The following is a 20,554-nucleotide window of genomic DNA, read 5'->3' as shown; positions in this document are numbered from 1 at the left end:
TAATATAGATGATGGGTTGATGGGTGCAGCAAACCACCATGACACATGTATACCTATGCAATAAACCTGCGAGTTCTGCATATATATGTCAGAACTTCAAAAAGAAAAAAAATGACATACCATTTTAAATCTAAGATATTCCTGTCAAAAAATTCTCAGTAAATTAAAAAATAAAAATTAACAATTCATTTATATACAAAAAATTAAACTATTCACAGTATAGTACAATGGTATTTACATTTTGTGGTATACTTTTTGAACATAATAATTCCAAAGGTAGTAGTATATACAGTTAATTTTGTTTAACCAGAAAGTCAAGTATCTAATTTCTTGAGATGTCTCTAATTGGACATATCATCAATGAGTAGATATCTATTCTTGAATTATAAAGAAAACTTGATGGGGACGGTGGTGATGGGAATAAGTTATCTTCAAATATCACATACTGTTATGAATGTTTCAAAGGGATATATTGTTAGGGATATATTGCTTAATATATGCTGAAATTTAAGGTCAAATATGTTGAAGATGAAATTGTTCAACCGTGGAATTCACAAGCACCTGGTGAAGATTTTGTTCATAGGATGGATGAACTTTTAAGATCCAGTCAACCTGAGAGTCTGTGATTCTGTGATTCTCCAGTGTAGAGGACTGTGTGAGCCATTGTCTCTGGGAGGCTTCTGTTAATATGTGATGTTCTCACCCTAGCCCCTTGCTGTTATTACCTTTTCTTTATTATATTTGAGATACTATCATCTGAATGTCCTTTCTTCTTTCATTTTTCTTAAATCATATTTTCTTTTATTTTCTTGGATGAATACAAGGCAAATAAATTGTAAAGAAGTGGCTGCGAAGAAAGTGTTTTATGGCCAATTTTACAAAGAACACTAGGTTAAATAAGGTTTAAGAGGTTTCTTTGACATAAGAATTTTTAGAGACTTCAATATGCTAATGTACAGTGAAATCTCAAGAGCTAGGGCATGCAATTCTGTAGAGCAGTTTTAAAAGGTTGTTTAAGGACATTCTTCCTAGAGCATTATCTTTCGCTCACCTCCTTCCCTGACTTTCATATACATTCTAGACTTTATGTTGCTTTGGCATAAACATAAATGTTGCTTTAGCAGCATTTTCTTATTTCCCTTCAGTGTTGATAATCTATACCCACAACAATGACTCAGTTAGACTGTCAAATATGTTCTGTTCATAATTTTGGAAGTAATGTCCTTCAATATTAAATAACTTCAGCAAATACTGTGTTTGGTCAGGGTTTTACATTTGCATGTTTTAAATTGTATTTAACTTATGAAATTGTGATTAATTCTGAAAGTCATATGACTCCAGAGTCATTCTCTTTGCTTTTATTTCAGCAGATTTTTTTTTTCACATTTGAGTTTATTTGGGCTTTGCTATGCTATACTTCAAATACGTAATAGAAAACCAGCTTCCTCTGAAGTGGATTCATAAAGACACAGATGTAAGTAGATACCCTGTCTCAACAAATCAGTTAGAACCATTTACATTTGTTCACATGATTACCTCCAATATTATTAAAATAAATATTATTATAAATATCATTTTAAAAATCCCAAAGGTCTAACTATAGAGATAAAAGGCAAGAAAAAAATACCTCTCCCCAATAAACTAGATTGACCCATTTGCTGTGGGTATGTAATTTTTGCATAGCAAGCTCAGTTTATTTTGCCTGTGTTTGCACATAGGCCAGTCAAAACTTGAAGGCTATTATTCTCATTGACTAACAATACTATTAAAATTGCCAAGACAAATTTATTTTTCTAAAAACCCTAGTTGGATTAGTTACACTTCTTAAAATCTTAACAAAAATGGTGTTTGGCAAAATAGACATTTAATAAACTAATTTTATGCAAGAATAATTTCTCATTATCACTATTTGGCATTATATATTTGTTTATTGTGTGGCTCCTCCACTAAAATATAAACTGCAATGTGCAGGGGCTTTTCCTAAGCCGAGGATATGCTTGGCTTGACCTATAACAGGCACTCAATAAATATTTAAGGAGATGTTAAATAAATTAAGTTATACACTGGTATAAATGTGACTATAAAAAATACAGTCTACAGATGAAGTACCATTGCTTATTTGGTATACTCCTTAGTCATCAGGTACACTGCTCAGTCACTTTCTACCTTCTGGTTCATTCTCTATGTTGTCATCGGAATTATGGCTCTAAACCACGACGTCAATCATGTTTAAAAACATCCAATGACATCTATGATGCAATGATGAATTTAAAACTTCCTAGTAAAGCCCATGAGGTCACTCATAATCTGTCTTTAATTCGCCTTGGCCATCTCATACCCACAGTGGGTTAGGCTCCATCCACATTCACTTCTTTCCCAGGACACGAAGCTCCCTCCTATTACTCCGTTCTCACACAGGCCATCTTCCTTGAATGCTCTTTCCCAGTGTCTCTGCCTGGAGAATTCAGACTCCCCCTTTTTATTTTTTTATAGCACCTTTCCACATTGTGCTATGTTATTTGATTATGTTCTTCTGTTTTTTGTTTTGTTTTGTTTTGCATTCAGAGTTCCTTCACAGCATCAACTAAAATTGATGTAACTTATATGCAGTGCTTGGAAATTAGTAGGTACTGGACAAATGTGTGTTAAATAAATAACCAAATGGATAAGTGTTGTGGTACATGTATAAGAAAGGAAAATAATATAATGTGGTGGGCAGAGACAAGAAAATGTGTTTCTCTTGTGTTACTGAACAATATTTATATAATTATATTATGAACATGGAATTAATTATAAAATTAGAATAATTTCTAAAAGAATTAGAATAAATTATAAAAATAGAATGTGTATTAAAAATAGAATATATCTATTTCATCGCACACACACTGTATATATAACCCCCAGTATGAGTTCTGTGGTTTTGAAAAGAACATTTTAAGTCAAATACAGGAGCAAATTATGTTCAGACTTTGGATGAATAATAGAACTGTTTGGTGTATGTGGCCCTGGGAAAAAACTTTAAAAAATAGAAAATAAATTTCTTATATCCAATCTTAATCCATCTTTCATTTTTATTTTTACCAGTGATTATGTGAACCTTATCATTATTATTTTGGTAAAAATTACACTACTTTATTTCCTTCTAATCTCAAATTTGTCACAAGTTGTATATGAGATTGGAGAAAATCTGTATCAGCAGGGAACTAGTGTCCAATTATGTGGCTAATCTTGAGGGAAGGTTTAGAAATGAATTTGTTCCATTACTTTTCTGACTGAATCAAAGTGAATAAAACGATGTATCATTTCATTTACTGTCAGAGAGTACACTTTATTACTGAACTGTTTGATATAAATACTGTATAATTTATAAAAATGTTGTTATATTTATGATGTTTACAAGACTCAGAAAAGGGTCCTCAAAGGTACTGTTGAATGTTTTGCTTCCTTTTTGTTAATCTCACTGCCTTTTAAACATTTTAAACATTTGGGGAGTAGATGCAAAATTCTACTTAAATAATTACGATGTTATCCTCTCTTTTCTACCTAATGAGGAATATAACTTACCTCTCCCTAAACCACAGTAGATACTTGTATGCAGCTGCTTTTGATTTAAGGCTAGAAAAACTAATTCATTTTATACCTTTAAAATTATCAAGCAGATTTTCCTTTATCTTTGTAAAAGAAGCTGAAGTTTTGGATGTTTCTGTCAAAAACAATAGTAGAAATTGTTCCAGTAAGTGTTCCTGCAGCATCAACTAAAACACACTTAGTTGAACCTAACCTAATCATAGAATTCACGATGCTTCCCAGACAAAAGCACTTGCATTCTGACAATCATATTTTTCTTCTTCCTTCAAAAAAGTTATATCCTCTGGCTCCTTCACTTTTCCTTTTATTTTATCCTATTTTTTACTTTATAAGAAAATGAGGTATGGCTGCAACCATGGTAACAGTTGCTAGGAGACAATTAGACACCCCTTTCTAACCCCCACCAATTCCATTTGCACTAGTCCAGCAGATCTGTCAAGGTGTTTCTGTTTCCTATGAAAACAAACCTAGTGCATCATAATGGCGCTTGCACATTTGAATCAGTTCTGCTAAATAGTAATATTAAAGAAGTAAAATTCACCTTCTTAGCAAAACCTCACATCTTTTGAGTTTCTTCTTACTTTGTTGTAGATCCTGACTGAGCAAAGCTTGATATGCAAAAGGAGCTTTATAATGAAGCAAAGCAGCAAGCTCTGCCAGTACTGCAGTGCGGGAAATTGCTGATATGATTTCTTTGCTGTAGTAATTTCTTTGGGTGCCTGATTTGTTCCTGTTGCATCTCGCCCATTGTTGCTTTAATGTATGGAAATAAAACTCTTGCTTTTTTCAGTCTGCACAACAAACTCTGCGACATGTAGGGGTCCCATAATCTTGGACAGGTGAAATTCTGGACAAGAAAGCCTCCCAGGTAATTGAAGGCTTCCCTTAAACACATACAAAATGTATCTCCTGCCTGTGTCTTCAAGTGAGGCTCATTAGGCTTCCAATTTATTCAATACTTGTTTTTTGAACCCCTGTCGTCACTAGGGGATGTATTGGTAACAATAAACATAGACTCTGCCCTGACGAAGATAAGATTTCAATAGGAAAGATAAACAACTAAACTGGTGTAATGCAAGGAATCTACGTTTCTGCTACCTCCAATCTTTACAGCTTTAACTTTGTCTACTGCTCCATTTCAGCTTCTACTTCTGCTTCATACCCAATCTTGATTACTTTTTGAGGATTTTCAGATGTTGTTTGCTTTACAGTTAGTTCTGTCTTGGAATACCCTTACCCCTTTTCTCTGGCTGGGAAAATCCAATGCATTTTCAGTTTAAATGCTTCTTTTTTCTGTGAAACATTTGGGACTGCCTTGATTATACTTAGTGACCTCATTTTCTGGATTCTTCATACATTTTTGTAATATCTCTGTTTCTGAAGCCATCAAATTGTCTTGTAATTATTTATGCATGTTTCTGAGTTCACAGCTTGAGTGTAAACATTGTGTAAGGACCACGAGTTGCTCACGTTTGTACAGCAGGCATTTTCAGTGCCTGGAACAATGTGTGACGTACAGGTGTTGAATGAATGTATGAAGTGTCAAGTGCAGAGCTGTCCCACCTACAGTTGTTGGCTCATTCCTACTGTCAGAGTGTATGCCACTGAATCCTATATAGATGATTCAAATAATCAAAGCTGTTATCTCCAATTATGAGATCTCTCCTGTAATGACTCCTCCTCCTTATAGCTATAGCTATCTTTCCTCTTCTTGTTGTGCTTCTTTTTGTTTCTTCTGTCTCTTCTGTTTTTGAGGGTTTTGTTTTGCTTTTTGGCTTTGGTACAAAAAATTGACCTTATGGCCATTAGCCAGTAACAGAAATGTTCCTTTCCTTTTAGGTAGTGACTCAACCAGTTATGGGATACAGAGGCAGGCTCTTTAAGCCTCTGGCTCCTTTTAATGCTTTATTCAATATAGAGACTTTTTGGGAATCAGGGGGAACTGGCAGAGTTCTAGATTTGGTATGATCCCTGATGTTTGAGAGTTGTGAAAATTTGTAAATGCAAACTCTAGATACATAGGCGTTTATTAAGTATTGCCATGCATTTGACCATTTGCCAAAAATTCTGAGTCCTAACATCTCACTTAGGTGGTAGGTACTAAACATGGTAGGCAACCTTGGGCTTAGGATAAGTTAACTGGGATCATGTCTACATTTCATCTATTACGTGCAAACGACCACATTTAGGTTTGAGAAATTTTCCTCTCTTTCTTATTGATCTTGCCCTGAGGTAGGATTATTGGCTTCTTTTTGTCACAATAAGCCTCTGAGAGGTCAGCTGTGGCTTTTAGGCTTTTTTGATTGATTTGCAAACAGTGTGGGAAGGTCACTGGTTTTGCCAGTAATCTGAGATTCACATTGTGTCTGATGGGACACTAAATTCCCTTTCATATAATAAAAGTGGCAATACTGCTGAAAGGGTTCCAATTAAATCTGGGGTACATGATAAAGAGGTGGTTTAAGATACCTGTGAGTCTAACTGTAGAGACATTTTCTCCATTCTTTTGTTAAATATCTACTTCATACTGTAAGGTCAGTCCTTCCTATCTTTTCCTGATAAATACTTGGTTAGATTACTTAAATACATCCATGGTGTGTACTAGGATCAATATTGTTCTAGTTTTCTATCAAATGCCCTTGATATCTCATCTATTTAATAATAACTGGCACCCATAGCAAAATCCCCAAGGCAGTGTAAGATCCAATACATTATGTACATCTACATAATGTATTTGTAAAAGAAATAACATATTTTAGTAGGATTTTAGGAAATATTTTTGGTTTAAACCTGAGTTAACCAGACATAAGTTACTAACTACAGCAGAAAATGTATCTGTTTTGTTTAACACTGTATCTTCAGCAGAGCAGAGTACTTGACTATATATATATATTACATATATGCGTATATATATGTGTGTGTATATATATATGTATACACACACACTGCATATGTAGTGTCTCACACACACACACACACACACAGTGGGGACTTAACAAATGTTTGTAGAATGAATAAATATCCAGAAAAGGTCACTTGACTGAAGTTTTACTATTAATACATGCTCCTTGTCAAGGTATATCCCATGCATAAAATTATACATTGCTTTAGGGTCAAACAAATCATTAAAAAGACTTCACTGGAAATAGCATTATTGACTTTTAGAGAGAGCAAGGGTTTTCAAGGTCATCTCAGCTCAACTGTCCTTATTTAAAGTGAGAAGGAGAAGAATCATAGGTGGTAAGTGATTCCATTTACTTTTTAAAAATAAACAACTAAAGATTTCTTACCCATCTCTCAGAGAATGAAAACACTCATTTTTATTTGTTGGCACCATCATAATTTGGGAGATATAATGTAACTGACCAAAGAAAGAGGTAGACGAGTGCAGACCATCCAACTACCCATGGTGATAATTCTGTTCCAGAGGATCAGAGCTGGGAGTTCATGGGAATAGGGTTTCACTAACAGGAACACACAAATCTAGCTGCTGGACCCTTGGGTTTTTATCACAGTGGAGTAAAATGCATGAGCAACCACTAGCCTTAAGTGCCATTTTGCTCAATTACTTTGGCTGCCAGAAAGATAGTTAAGATAAGGTTTGTTGTTGCTTTTTTTTGCTACTAGGTTAAACATGTGAACCAAAATCTGATGCTTCAGTGTTCAATTGATAACGTTATTAGGTAGAATCCCTAGGGACTCTCTGCAAGCAACAGAGTTCAGAATTTAAAATTAACAGATACATGTATAAATCATATATAAAAAGACTCACACTATAAATCTCTTGTTTTGATATGAAACAGTTCATTTGATTCCAGCTATATGAAGCTATTGCAAGCTATTCTACAAAATAATTGACATATTGTTACAGGAAGAAAATTAGGTGAAAGGAATAAAGCTAGGGTCCACAATGATATTTATAATATCTTTCAGTCAAACTCATAGCAATTTAAGTAAAAATATTCTATCAAAAATTTATCACAAATTCAGCAAACACTTAAAAATACTTCTCGTTTTAGGTTTCTTTTCAAGGCTTGTTTCTGCAAATGAGTGGACCAAATTGCCCATTGGATTTAGAGAGCTAAAATTCCAATTTGTTTGACTGGAGTTGATATGATCAAAATAAATCTAACTTTGTGGTTTCAATGTTTCTACTCTCTTAAATGACTCAGTGGATGATATTTACATACATTCTTCCATTTTTTTCTTATGGTGTACATTAAACCATATTTTTAAATACTTGATCTTAAACTCATTTTGTGACATGCTTGAATGAGTATATGTCTAGCTACTATATTAAATAGCAATACGTTTATAAGAACTAATTAGTTCATGTCATAAAAATAATTTGGAAAACATGTATAGAAAATGAAAAGGTTCTATAACCACAGTTTTCCAGTAACGTATTTTGAGAGAATATTGTCTGAACTATTTCTACTATGTTTTTGCAAATTGATACAAATTAAGATGTCAATGAAGTAATTATTGATGGCATGCTACCATAATATAAAATGTGCCCATCCTTCTAGAATTATTATTTTTTTTTTAAATTTTTTTTGAGATGGAGTTTCACTGTTGTTGCCCAGGCTGGAGTGTAATGGCACGATCTCGGGTCACCACAACCTCCGCCTCCTGGGTTTAAGTGATTCTGCTGTCTCAGTCTCCCGAGTAGCTAGGATTACAGGCATGTGCCACCACACCCGACTAATTTTTTATTTTTAGTAGAGACAGGGTTTCTCCTTGTTTGTCAGAATGGTCTCGAACTCCCAACCTCAGGTGATCCCCCCGCCTCGGCCTCCCAAAGTTCTGGGATTACAGGCATGAGCCACCATGCCCAGCCATAGAAATTTACTAATATGAAGTGTGTCCATTCTTCTAGAACGTTATCATCATTGTATTAATTTCACCATCTTCTGAGAAAGGGCCACCTTTTCAAAGGCATTTTTCTAATCAAGACTATTTAGCATTTAACTTTTTACCTTTTAAAAATGCTTTGTTTTGAAATTGTTTCCTCTTGCTATCTTAATTTATGAAAGAGGATGTTGAAACACAGGAGTCTTAAGGTACATGTACAAATCCTTGACAAAGTGTGGATTAGCTCTTGTGGATGAGCCAAAAGTAAAACCAAGAAAACATTAAAAGTTGTTTCATTTAGAGCTACAAGGAATTAAAATACAGATAGTAAACAACAATAACAACAGCATGTTCAGAATAAAAACACAGCTTTTCTTGAGGGAAAATTTTATAGGACAATTAAGAGTACATTATTTTCTCACAATGCAGTCGACTTTATTGCAATTTATGAGATTTATACCTGAGAGGCATTTTAAATGGACAAAGTTCTCTTACTACTATTATTATTATTATTACCATGCAATCATGATAGAAAAGAAACCTTTTATAATTCGGCAAGAGAAATAGAAAAGGTAGACACTCAAGTTTTCTAATTTCTTTAAAATGACAAAAAAATATAAGATGTCCAGTTCCTTTAGCAAGAGCTCATTTATGGCTTATTCAAAGAGTTTATCCAAAGCACCCAGGTGTGCCGATTTTCTTCTTAGCAACCAGCTAAGCCTCTGAAATGGGTCAGTGTGCTTTAGGCACTCAACTGCCTCCTCCAGACTTGGTCTTTTAAGCACAGGTGCTAAGTGGAGGGTCTTTCTGAGCCTTACTCACCCTCTGACAGGAACTTGGCAATCCAGGCAGTTCTTAGAATTGGCTGCTCTGTGGGATTCATCGTGAGTTATTTACAAAGCTTCAGTTGTTCAGGTCAAACAACTCAAACTTTCAATACAGGGGTGGGAGTGGGAGGGAGGGCAATGGGAGTCGGAGGTAAAGTGGCTGTATTGCTTAAGAAAGAAGAAAGATTTTTTTCTTGGATTCTGTAACTAACCATTTAAAAATTTCATATACATTGAATAGCTACAACTTCAATAATTTTTTGGACTCTCTCAGGAATAAGCCCGAGTAATGTATAAATGTATAGGCTTTTAATTAATATTTCCCAAAATAACATATACATATTTCTTTGGTATGTCTGTCTATCTATCTATCTATCTATCTATCTATCTATCTATCTATCTATCTATTTATAGCTTTTTCTTCTACAAAGGGATGACAGGAGGCAAATACTCTGTTATTTCCTCTTATGGTCTGGCTTCTTTAGACTTTAGCAATACAACATTTTTGTTTGTTTTGTTTTATTTTTCACTTTTACCAATGTTAATATAGTTGAGGAAGGAAACTGAAGACATCTAGTCCCGTGCCTGCAAATAGTAAGGCTGAATCTCTGAAATATATTTTGATTTTCATTTTTATAATTGAATACTAAAGTTATTCCTATAAAGAAGCCTTCAAATTGGCAAGTTTGCTATTAGAAATCAAGTCATATAATTATGCAGTTAAACGATATGTAACAAACTAACCAACAAAAAATTGTATTGCCCATGTCTGGCTAAACTAACATACTGTAGATAAATATGAGCAAGCATTTCTAAAACCACTAGATGGCATTCATTCACTGCGATTTTAGCCAAAGAGCCTTTAAAGCTTTATCATGATCTGCAGGGGTAGGGGAAGGCAGATGTTATCCATTATTTGATGATATTTTCCTATCATTTAATACAACAGCAAAGCTCAGTTTAATCTTTTCCTGGCTGCTTCAAATCAAATCAACAAATATTTATTGAAACCTTTATTCAAGGATTTTTTCGTTTTGAGGAGAGTTGAAAACCATTTCCACTGGGGTAGTAATGTATTTACTCATCATACCTAGCAGAAAATATGTTATATACAGTATTCCACTAAATTTTATACAGTATGCCACTGAATTTTCTTTTATTTTATTGCTTTAGTAATTTATGTTTCTATTTCTCATGTAGCACTTCTCTAAAGTAAGTGTGCCTCTAAAAAAGATGCACTCACAAATTTAGAATTTTTGTACTGTTTTTAGGTGGGATTAATCTTCAACATTCATATTTTTGAAAACTGGAGGCCAGGAGCTCTTAAAGATTCACACAGGGTCCTTCACTCGTTCAAGTCTTAAGAATATGTGAGAAATAGCTTTCTAAATACGTTGAGACCTAAGAACCAAAAGGGTCTTTGGTGATAAAAGATTGTGATTTCGTCCTGAAGATAAGTCATGGAATGAAAACTCTCAAACCTCACACTCCAGATTAAAAGTTGGGAGAAGATGTTGATGGGGAGAAGTCAATCAAAGGTTAAATTTTTCTGTATAGGGTCTAGGTTAAAAATATAAAATCTAGGACTTACCTGTTCTAATATGTTTTGAAGTCTCTCTATCTCACAGTCTATTACAAACTTCTTCTCTTGTCTTCTATCAAGCTCTTCTAGAAGTTGCCTATAGCTGACATCATTAAAATTTTCCACACATATAGCGCTGACATGCCAACCATTTTGTCCTGCTTTTTCCATAATAGCTTGGAGTATCGAGTATCCTATTGGGGGAAAAAAAAGTTACTAAAAACATTACTCCCCTTTAATGACGTATGCAGGCACTGAGCCCAAATCAACACTGTTACACTCCAAAATATACTGAATGCTTAGAAACTTAAAGTCTGTGTGGTTATTTCTGAATAATTTGTTCTTACTTTCTTTAGTCACGAGAACAAAATCTCTTAAAATATCGATTGAATGAAGTAGCAACACCATACCTGGTACTCTCAAAATCTCTTTAGTGGAGAACATTGCATTGCTCTAGACACTTTTTTTGATGAGACAAATCCACCTGTAGTCAATAGAAATTTATAAATCCTTTTTGTTATTTTACTCACTAGATGGAACTCATTTTGAACAACTGTTTGACTTTGCCCTTGAGCAAGGTAGTACAACATTTTTGGTTCAACTACGGAAGAGAAGATGTAAAAGAAATAGTACAACAGTATTCATTGAGGACCCATTATTCTCGGTGCCTTATTTGTAGATGAGGACAGGTGCATATTAGAGAGGCATTATTTAACTCTTCCTCTCTCAGCAGGGGAATGATATAGACTGGGGATGAGTTGAATGACCACTAGGTGAGGCACTGGTACTCCTAATCGGTAAGAGACTGATGACCAAATAAACAAGAGAAACTTAGTTTTAAAAAGTGTGTAGCAGGACTCAAGGTAAAGGGTTGGCTCAAGGGAAAGCTTGGTTAGAGCTGTCTGCATGGAACAAGGAAAAATACTACAAAGGAGAAACAACTTGAATTGGGTCTTGAAGGTTGAGAAGGAGCATGTGAGACTGCCAGAGGTGGGGGCGTTTATTATGTGAAGACAGCCTTCCATGAGAGAATAAAATGAATGGTCTTCACCCTGTTCTTGATCTAGTTCTCTCTGCATGTGGAAGGGAAGGCATCTGGTCCAAGCATCTGGATTAAGGCAGGAGCTGTGAACTCATAATTCCTGCATTTGGAGTATATCTTCAGGCCAACATTGTCTTGATTGTCCTGCCTTTTTTTCATCTCCTTTTTTTTTTTTTTTTTTTTTTCAGACGCAGTCTTGCTCTGTCGCCCAGGCTGGAGTACAGTGGCACGATCTTGGCTCACTGCAACCTCCGCCTCCCGGCTTCAAGCAATTCTTCTGCCTCAGCCTCCCGAGTAACTGGGACTACAGGTTCACGCCACCATACCTGGCTAATTTTTGTATTTTTAGTAGAGATGGGGTTTTGCCATATTGGCCAGACTGGTCTTGAACTCCTGACCTCGTGATCCACCCGCCTCAGCCTCCCAAAGTGCTGGGATTATAGGCATGAGACACAGCACCCAGTCCCATCTCTCATTTTTGAATTGTAATGTGAGAGAAGAATAAAAAAAAAAGATTCTTTGAATGTATAAGTATCTCATACACTAAGATTGGTTAGGATCAGAGCCTGTTAGTTGTATTTTTACTTTATGGTTTAGCATAAACAAAATATTCTAGTCCTCTTTAAGGAAGTCTAACACTTATTTGAGCTCATTCTATAGCAACTATCTGTAGTTTCTTCTTCCTGTGATCCTGGAATTGGGTAGAGAGCTGGGTGGATTAAAAGTGAAGTTTTAAAACAAATGTAAAGCCCTTGCAAGATAAGGGCCTATTCGTTGAGTTTTCTAATTGGTATGTGAGTCTCATAGATTCAGGGATTTTTAATTTTTCAGGTATGTTTTCTACATATCAGAGTTCCAAATATTACTGATGCTCAGTTAAGATCAACAGATGGAACTGATGATGAGATCATATTTGAAATATAAATTACCTGATATCCTGCCAAATGAAATACTGTGGCAGTCAGGATTCATTTTTATCTAAATGAAAAAAAATTCTCCGAAGGGGAATAAAGAGGGCATGTTAATTACTATATAATTGTTCTGGTATATCTATTGCTCCATTTAGTCTTTCCTTTTGTAATGCGTGCCAGTAATTATCTTTTCAAATCTTACCTAGATCCCCTGCCCCCAAACCCCAGCACTCTTTCTCTTGTTTCCCATTCAACGCATATGTAACATGATGATATGAAACCTTCCTTAATATATATGTTCATGCCTCATTTATTCTGTCGCAGGGGCTTAAGCTCTGATGGTAACTGAGGCAATGTTCCTTTAAATCATTTTTTGACACCTATGAACATATTCTTTGACTTAAAATGAATGCTTTTAAAAATACCAATTGACGTATTACTTTTCTTTTTTCTCCTTTTATTTATCATCATACCAGAATAATGCTAACATTTTTTTGTTTGCTTGAGTGTTGTAAAAATAATAAAAACGGCCCCCACACATAGAAATAGTCTCCCTGTGCTCAATTCACAGCTTGGCACGATTCTCTAAATATTGCTGCATTTCTGGCATCATGTGGCTGTCAGGCTTCATGTCAGGACTAGGGATGCATGTTGTTATTCTCCTGCTGACATGACTTTTACAGAATGTGGAGCCACACACTTTCTGATGAAATTTATAGGTATTCCCACTTACCTTACAAAAGTGAAGGACTCAATCTAAAAACAAAATTATAATTCAAATCCAGCCTTCCATTATCTGATTTTTTAGATTTAAAATGACACTAGAATTGGAATCAGACAGAACCCTAGGACACAATCTTTGTTGAATGGTAAAGAAAGTTGGTTACTTAAAAAGCCCCATTAATCATAGTCAGAAATAAATGGCATCCTTTCATTGCAGAGAAAAGGACATGCAGTAATAGTTTCAGAGCTTGGCTAAAATTATATTCTTTTATAAGCTATGTTTGATTCTAATATGCTCTCTTATTATTCATTGATATTCAGATGTGAGTGTCTTATTTATTTGCTAACATAGCTGGAAATACATTGTAACTAGGATAAAATACTGCTGTTGAATCTATGATTATGTAACTTAGTTGTTATATAAACTAGAAAATCATAAGTCAAGTCATACTATTTCCACATCTGGCTATGATTTGTATCTCCTAGTTATTAGAAAATCTGTCGTACAATATTGTTTGCCGAAAAATGAATACTTCAGTTTTAGGTGAATATCACGTAGTGAACAGGAAATTCACTACTGTAAAGGATATTTTAAATCTTGCTTCTACTCTAAAAAGCTGTCTAACATTTTAATTCAACATGATATACTGAAAACCTACTGCATACAGAATTCTATAAAGTATATCAAGATAAAGATGTGGGAACTGGATGACATTTTGTTAAGTGAAATAAGCCAGGTACAGAAAGACAAGCTTCACATGTTCTCACTCATTTATGGGAGCTAAAAGTTAAAACAATTGAACTTACGGAGATAGTAGAATGATGGTTACCAGAGGCTAGGAAGGATAGTGAGGGAGGAGGGAAATGGGGATGGTTAATGGGTACAAAAATATAGTCAGATAGGATGGATAAGATATAGTCTTTGACAGCACAACAGGGTGACTAAAGTCAACAATAATTTATTGTACATTTTAAAATAACTTTAAGAGTATAATTAGAATGTTTATAACATAAAGAATAAATGCTTGAGGTGATGGATACTCAGTTACTCTGATGTGATCATTATGCATTGTATGCCTGTATCAAAATATTTCATGCACCCCATAAATATATACAGCTACTATGTACCTATAAGAACATTTTTAAAAAGATAGGCAATGTGAAATACAAAGGTGAAACAAAAGATAAAGATGTGATTCTTGTTTTTACAAAGAATTTACGATCTAGCAAAACTGATAGGTAAACTACCCATTATGCAAAATACACCTCATTGTATAAATAAATTCAATGTGATGAAAATAATTTTTTAGAATAGTAGAGCATACCGTTGACATAATCACTTTATTAGATTATAATAGTAATTAAGAGCTTTTTCATAGTTACTAAAAACACTGTCAATTACATATAAAATATTTTTAAGTGTTATGATATCACATAAAGATTTTATCAATTATGTTAAATAGAATCAAAATGAGGTAAGCAGTCCTGAGCTACTGCACCCTTACACGTCAACACTTATTACATCATCCATGGATTATGACCTATTTTGGATGAGCACCAATTCAGGGATGTTGCTACTCACAACAATAGCTGGGCTTATTTATTTGATGTTTTCATTTGCAAGAGTTATTTAACTGTCTGCACACAGAGCAGCAGAAAGAGAAGCAGAATACATTTGTGCCAGGGAAGAAAGTATTTAGAAAAGAAGGAGTTACGCATTTGCCCTGAAAATGCTTTACTTGGATGAGAACTAGAAAGTGTCCATTGTGCTTTTCAACGAGAAGGTCATTGGTGCACTTAACATGAGCAGGGTTAATGGAATGCTGGATATAGAAGACATTTTTCAGATTGTGAAATTGAGGAGAAAATGGGAAGAGGTAAGAATGTGGAAATATTCAAGGAATATCATCAGAATAATGAAGTAAAAAATAAGATGAAGGGTATGCCATTTTGATGAATATGGGATAGAGAAACATCTAGATTATGGGAACTGGTTTGGGAAGGAGAAGACTAGGTCTGTCCCATGGGAGGTTGCTGAGCCTGAAAAGGGAACATGGCAAGTGGCATAGCAGCAGCTTGTAGTTAGTTAAATTAAAGCCTCCCTCATTAATTGTGTAAATTGCTATGGAGGTACTTGCTACTACATCATCAATATCTCTGGTCTAGCACAATTTGTCAGTGCCCAAAACTTGCAGATTCAAGGAAAAAGGTGTGTATGTCTGTGTGTTTCTAATGCCACATATTGATTTGAGTTACAGAAAGGAATAAGATTCTGTAATCCTCACTGAATTTAATGCCACCATGCTGGAACTGTGGAGTAGATTTAATAACCATTTAGGTTGGACTCTTTCCAAAGCAGCTTAGTACTGAAATAACACGTTCAAAGGCCACAGTCTGGACCCCCAGGTTTCAGCACATGGAGGAGTAACCAACATTGTAGCTTGGGTAAAATTATCTGCAGCTGTAACTATAGTATTTATTTATGCTGTAGTTCAAAAAGGGCGTACTAACAATAAGCAAAGATTTTCCTACTTTTACAGCTTGAAGCTATTCCTGTAAACCGAAGATAAGATGGAGTGTCTTGAGTTTTCTCTTTTCTACAGACACTCAAGAGTAAAAGTAGAAAATTCATCTTCAAAGATGGATTGATAATAATCATTGTTAAAGGTGGTTATTCTGGGTCCTAGATTTTTCCTAAGGCATTTTCTGACACTAACATTTATTGTCTTCTGATTCTCTAGTATTCATATTTAGTTCAGATGACATCTTGTAAGAAAATTTGATACTTTAAATCTTTAAAGTTAAAGTTATTTATACAATGAGGTGTATTTCATCCAAAGCAATGAAGGGGAGATTTTAACTTGGACCTATGGACAGTCAGAATAAATATATTTTCTTGCTTCTCTTTCAGCTAGATATATGGCTATGTGACTGAGTTGTGGGCAATGGGTTATAAGTGGAAAGGTTGTGTGGAGGCTTCAGGAAACTCTCCTTAAAAGACTTTATGAATATACTTTTTATCTTGCATAGCAGGTCACATTCAGAAGCTTCAAAAGCTTCAGTTTATTTTGTGTGTTTGGAAGGACAAGAAGGGATATGTGGAGAATTGGCATGGGCTGTGGAAAGAGCTTCTAAGACTGGAGAGATGAACAGGCAAGGGACATATTACAAGAGCTTTCTCTATCATTTAAAGGAATTTAGGTTTTGCTTCATAGACTTTCAGAAGAGAGTGACAGAACAATGTGTCTTAGAGGGATGATTATAGCTGAAGTGTGGAAAATAGAATGGATGTGGGTAGCACAGAAATGGGAAAATCCCTTAGGAAGCCACATGGTAGTAATCCAGGTGAGAAGTAATAGGGGCCAGATTTAGGACCATGCAGAGGAAGGAGAATAGTTTCTAGATTAAGGATACAGGATAAATTAGTTTGGTGATTAATGACACATAAATGACAAAGAGAGAGATGATTTGAGTCTGACCACTATCTATTCTACTGGTGGTCATTCTACTTCCATTTTCAGATTGAACTCTTAGGGTTTTTTTGACCTTCAGAAGCACATATTTTTCTGTTTGGATTTCAGGTGTCAATTGACTTCTGATGAAAACTATCCTTGCAGCCACCTCCTTCATCCCCCAAAGTAGTATAATAAATTCTGACAGAGGTCTGAGAAACCCATTTTTCTCTCTGGTTATAGACATCAATGGAAACAATCTGTAGATTTTGAATATTCCCTGCGAATACACTGGATCTCTTTTCAAGTTTGATTCTACCATTTTTTATCTTCTTAGCACGGTGGGCCTCCACCAACATCTTTTTACAATAAATGCAATGTGTTTCTATTTTAAGTAAAGCATTTTTGAAAAATTTGAATGATTTTATTTTATTTTATTTTATTTATTTATTTTTTTTTTGAGACGGAGTCTCGCTCTGTCGCCCAGGCTGGAGTGCAGTGGCCGGATCTCAGCTCACTGCAAGCTCCGCCTCCCGGGTTTACGCCATTCTCCTGCCTCAGCCTCCCGAGTAGCTGGGACTACAGGCGCCCGCCACCTCGCCCGGCTAGTTTTTTGTATTTTTTTTAGTAGAGACGGGGTTTCACCGTGTTAGCCAGGATGGTCTCGATCTCCTGACCTCGTGATCCGCCCGTCTCGGCCTCCCAAAGTGCTGGGATTACAGGCTTGAGCCACCGCGCCCGGCCTTGAATAATTTTAAACTGAAATAGCAAATGACTAATTTCCAATCAGAATAAATATCTGGCATAATTACTATACAGCTATTATTTTGCTCATAAAGTACAATTTTTTCTTTTATCTGTTTTACTATATATTTTATATATCACACTATATAAAATTTACAATTCTGATTTGGTACTTTTTTATGTCACATTGTATAAAGTTCACAGTTCCAACGTGCATAAAAAACAACCATTGTAGTCTTTATAAGGGAATTAAAATATATGTTTGTGAGTTAACAGGCACTGAAATGAGGTCTTTATCTAATATTAAGTATGTAAAGTATGTAAGACATAATTCTGAGTGTCAAACCTATTCAATATTGCGATACTTTGGGAAAGCATGTTAAGCAAAAGAATAGATCCTTTCAAAGGGAGTTTCACCGTGGAGAGAATGACTTGGACTGTGGTATGGTCCCTAAAGGATGGAAAGGGTTGATGAATAAAGATGGTGAGGAGGAAGGAGCTACTGCATCATAAAACAAAGGCACAGAGGCAGGAGCTTGAAGAATGCTAAAGAAATTATTAATTGTTGATAGTTAATAGAGCAGGCTGCTGGAGTAATGTATTCATAAACTATATTATGCTTTATTAGTATTTCACAATACAATTGAACCTCATAACAGCCCTGTGAAGTAGATATTATCCCCACCATAAAGGTGAAGAAATAAAAGCAACATATGTGACTTATATCAAAGCATAACCCCACTAAATAGCAGTACTGTGAATTGAACTCAAGCCTTCCATTCTCCAGCTTAGGGACTTTTCAGCACACCTCAGCATGCAAACAGAGAGAACAATGAAATTAGCAAGGAAGGCTGAGGCTGCGATGTGAAGGCCTTTCAATCACAGTCACCATCAATTCTGTTCTTTCTCTCACAAGCACATCTCGTATTTTAGCATATTCTGTCAAGACTACCTTCCAAAATATATCAAAAACCTGACCATTTCTCCCTACCAACACTGCCTCCACCTAGGCCCCAGCCTCTTGCCAAGGATTATTGCAAGTGCCTGTTTACATGTTTTTTCTTTCCTCCCCTTCACACTGCTCATAGCTTCAGGAATGGAACTTTCCAGGCAAGCCAGATCACACCACTTACAGGTCCAAACTCTCCAATTGCTCCTTTATACTGATGTCATCTACCTCTCTCTCACTCTCAAACATTACCAGCCATCTGGCCTCTTTGCCAGGGGTGCTCTGCCTCGGGCTTCACCCTGCTGTGCTTTCACCAAGATGGGTCTTCAGGATTCTGCCTTTATGTTCTCAGGTTTCTACCCAAATGCCTTCTCTTCAGTGAGGCCATTCTGGGTTACTTTATGTAAAATTTCAACTCCTTCATCCTATGATTTTCTGTTTCTCTTCTCTGCTTTACTTTCTCCTCAACACTTCACCACCACCTAATATACTCTAGATTTTACTCGCTCACCTTGTTTATTGTCTGTTTCCCCCACTAGAAGGTAAGCTCATGAAGTCAGGAACTTTGTTTTGTTCACTGTGCCTAGAAGAAGACTTGGCATCTAAAAGGGACTCAATAAATACTTTTGGATAATTAAATACTGAAAGTTTAGAAATTACTCCTTTGATAATCATGAAACAATAGTGAAACACTAGAAACCTTGGAAGCTTTGGAGCAGAGAAGAGACAGATTTATAAAACTGCTTTTATAATGTTAGCTTCATATAGTGGAAATGATGCATCCGAAGAGTGGAAAGAGAAAGAGGACAGGGAATCCAAATAGCAGACTACTGAAATTAATACAGGCATGATGCCAAAGCTCCTCTCACCTAGACCCACTCCAGAAAAAGTAGAAAGAAAGGAGAGTGTTGATTGTTTGCTTTTCTCTAAATTCTACACTCCCCTGCTCCCCAAACAATTCTGTACTTATCTTCATAACAGCCCGGAGGTATTTCATTGTATCAGATGGAGCCATATGAAATTTTCATTTCTGCTGATCAAAGATAATGAAATATCAGCAATATCTTATTGTTCATCCCAAAGACAGCTTCTGAATGAATAATAAGTAATATTATGTGGCATCTGAATGACTGAAAACTACTTAATTTATACTTTGTACATTTAGGTCCTAAAATAATGTGGCAAGTAAATGCAAAAACTCCACAACTCTACAAATGGCAGAGGGAGGTCTTGAGTTGTAGAAGCCTAGAGTCCCACATATCTCAGCAGGAATACCTTTAGAGACATCCTAAGGTAGCCCTTAATATTAATCTCCGATTTTCACAATCTTTATTCATAGCAACCATCCTGAGTCATTAATAAGAGGGAAAATAAGCTTCAAAAAACTCAGAATTAAAGTAAGTGTGAAATTCATTTCAGAAAGGACTCCATTCTAAATGATAAAAACAGAAATGTTTTTGGTTCATATAAACAAATCCTGAGCTAACCTGCAAAATTGACTCATTAATTGAGGGTGCAAGACAGCCAATGCTGTCCAAAGACTTCTGGTTCTTAAAAGACCAATTAATTTATTCTACCCTATGTTGTAGTCTGAGTCCAACAGATCTCATTAATTAATCATAAAAGTAATCACTAGCAACGAAACTCAAAGAAGTGTTACATAACATATTAAGTATCAGCTTGTTATATTCACATGCCAAGCTGTGTACTGTAAATAATATTAATTTGGATCTGGCTTTTATACACAAAGCCAAAACCATTCATTTTGGTTGATTTGAAAGTGATATTTTAAAACATTACTTCGTCTTTTCTTTAGAGCAGGAGTAGCAGTACATAATTTTCTTGTGATGATTCTGGTGAAAGTATTTGCATATAATTATGG

General features: G+C 35.3%; 1 protein-coding gene across 6 annotated transcripts in view; it reads right to left on the bottom strand.

The window, feature by feature from the left end:
* Positions 1–20,554, bottom strand: part of GRIA4 (glutamate receptor, ionotropic, AMPA 4) — a 392,568-nt gene that overhangs the window by 111,929 nt on the left and 260,085 nt on the right. For all 6 annotated transcript variants that reach the window (XR_001008469.1, XM_012002387.1, XM_012002385.1 and 3 more), the window contains one exon: positions 10,861–11,045. Coding sequence is in view for 5 of the 6 variants with exons in the window: in XM_012002387.1 (XP_011857777.1) it covers positions 10,861–11,045 (185 nt within the window). In the remaining variant the exon portion in view is untranslated. The remainder of the gene's footprint in view (positions 1–10,860; positions 11,046–20,554) is intronic.

This window comes from Mandrillus leucophaeus, unplaced genomic scaffold (assembly GCF_000951045.1).
Source record: "Mandrillus leucophaeus isolate KB7577 unplaced genomic scaffold, Mleu.le_1.0 Scaffold685, whole genome shotgun sequence".
Classification (NCBI taxonomy): Eukaryota; Metazoa; Chordata; class Mammalia; order Primates; family Cercopithecidae; genus Mandrillus; species Mandrillus leucophaeus.
Note: the sequence above shows the minus strand (reverse complement) of the source record. Positions and strands in the feature narration are given on the sequence as shown.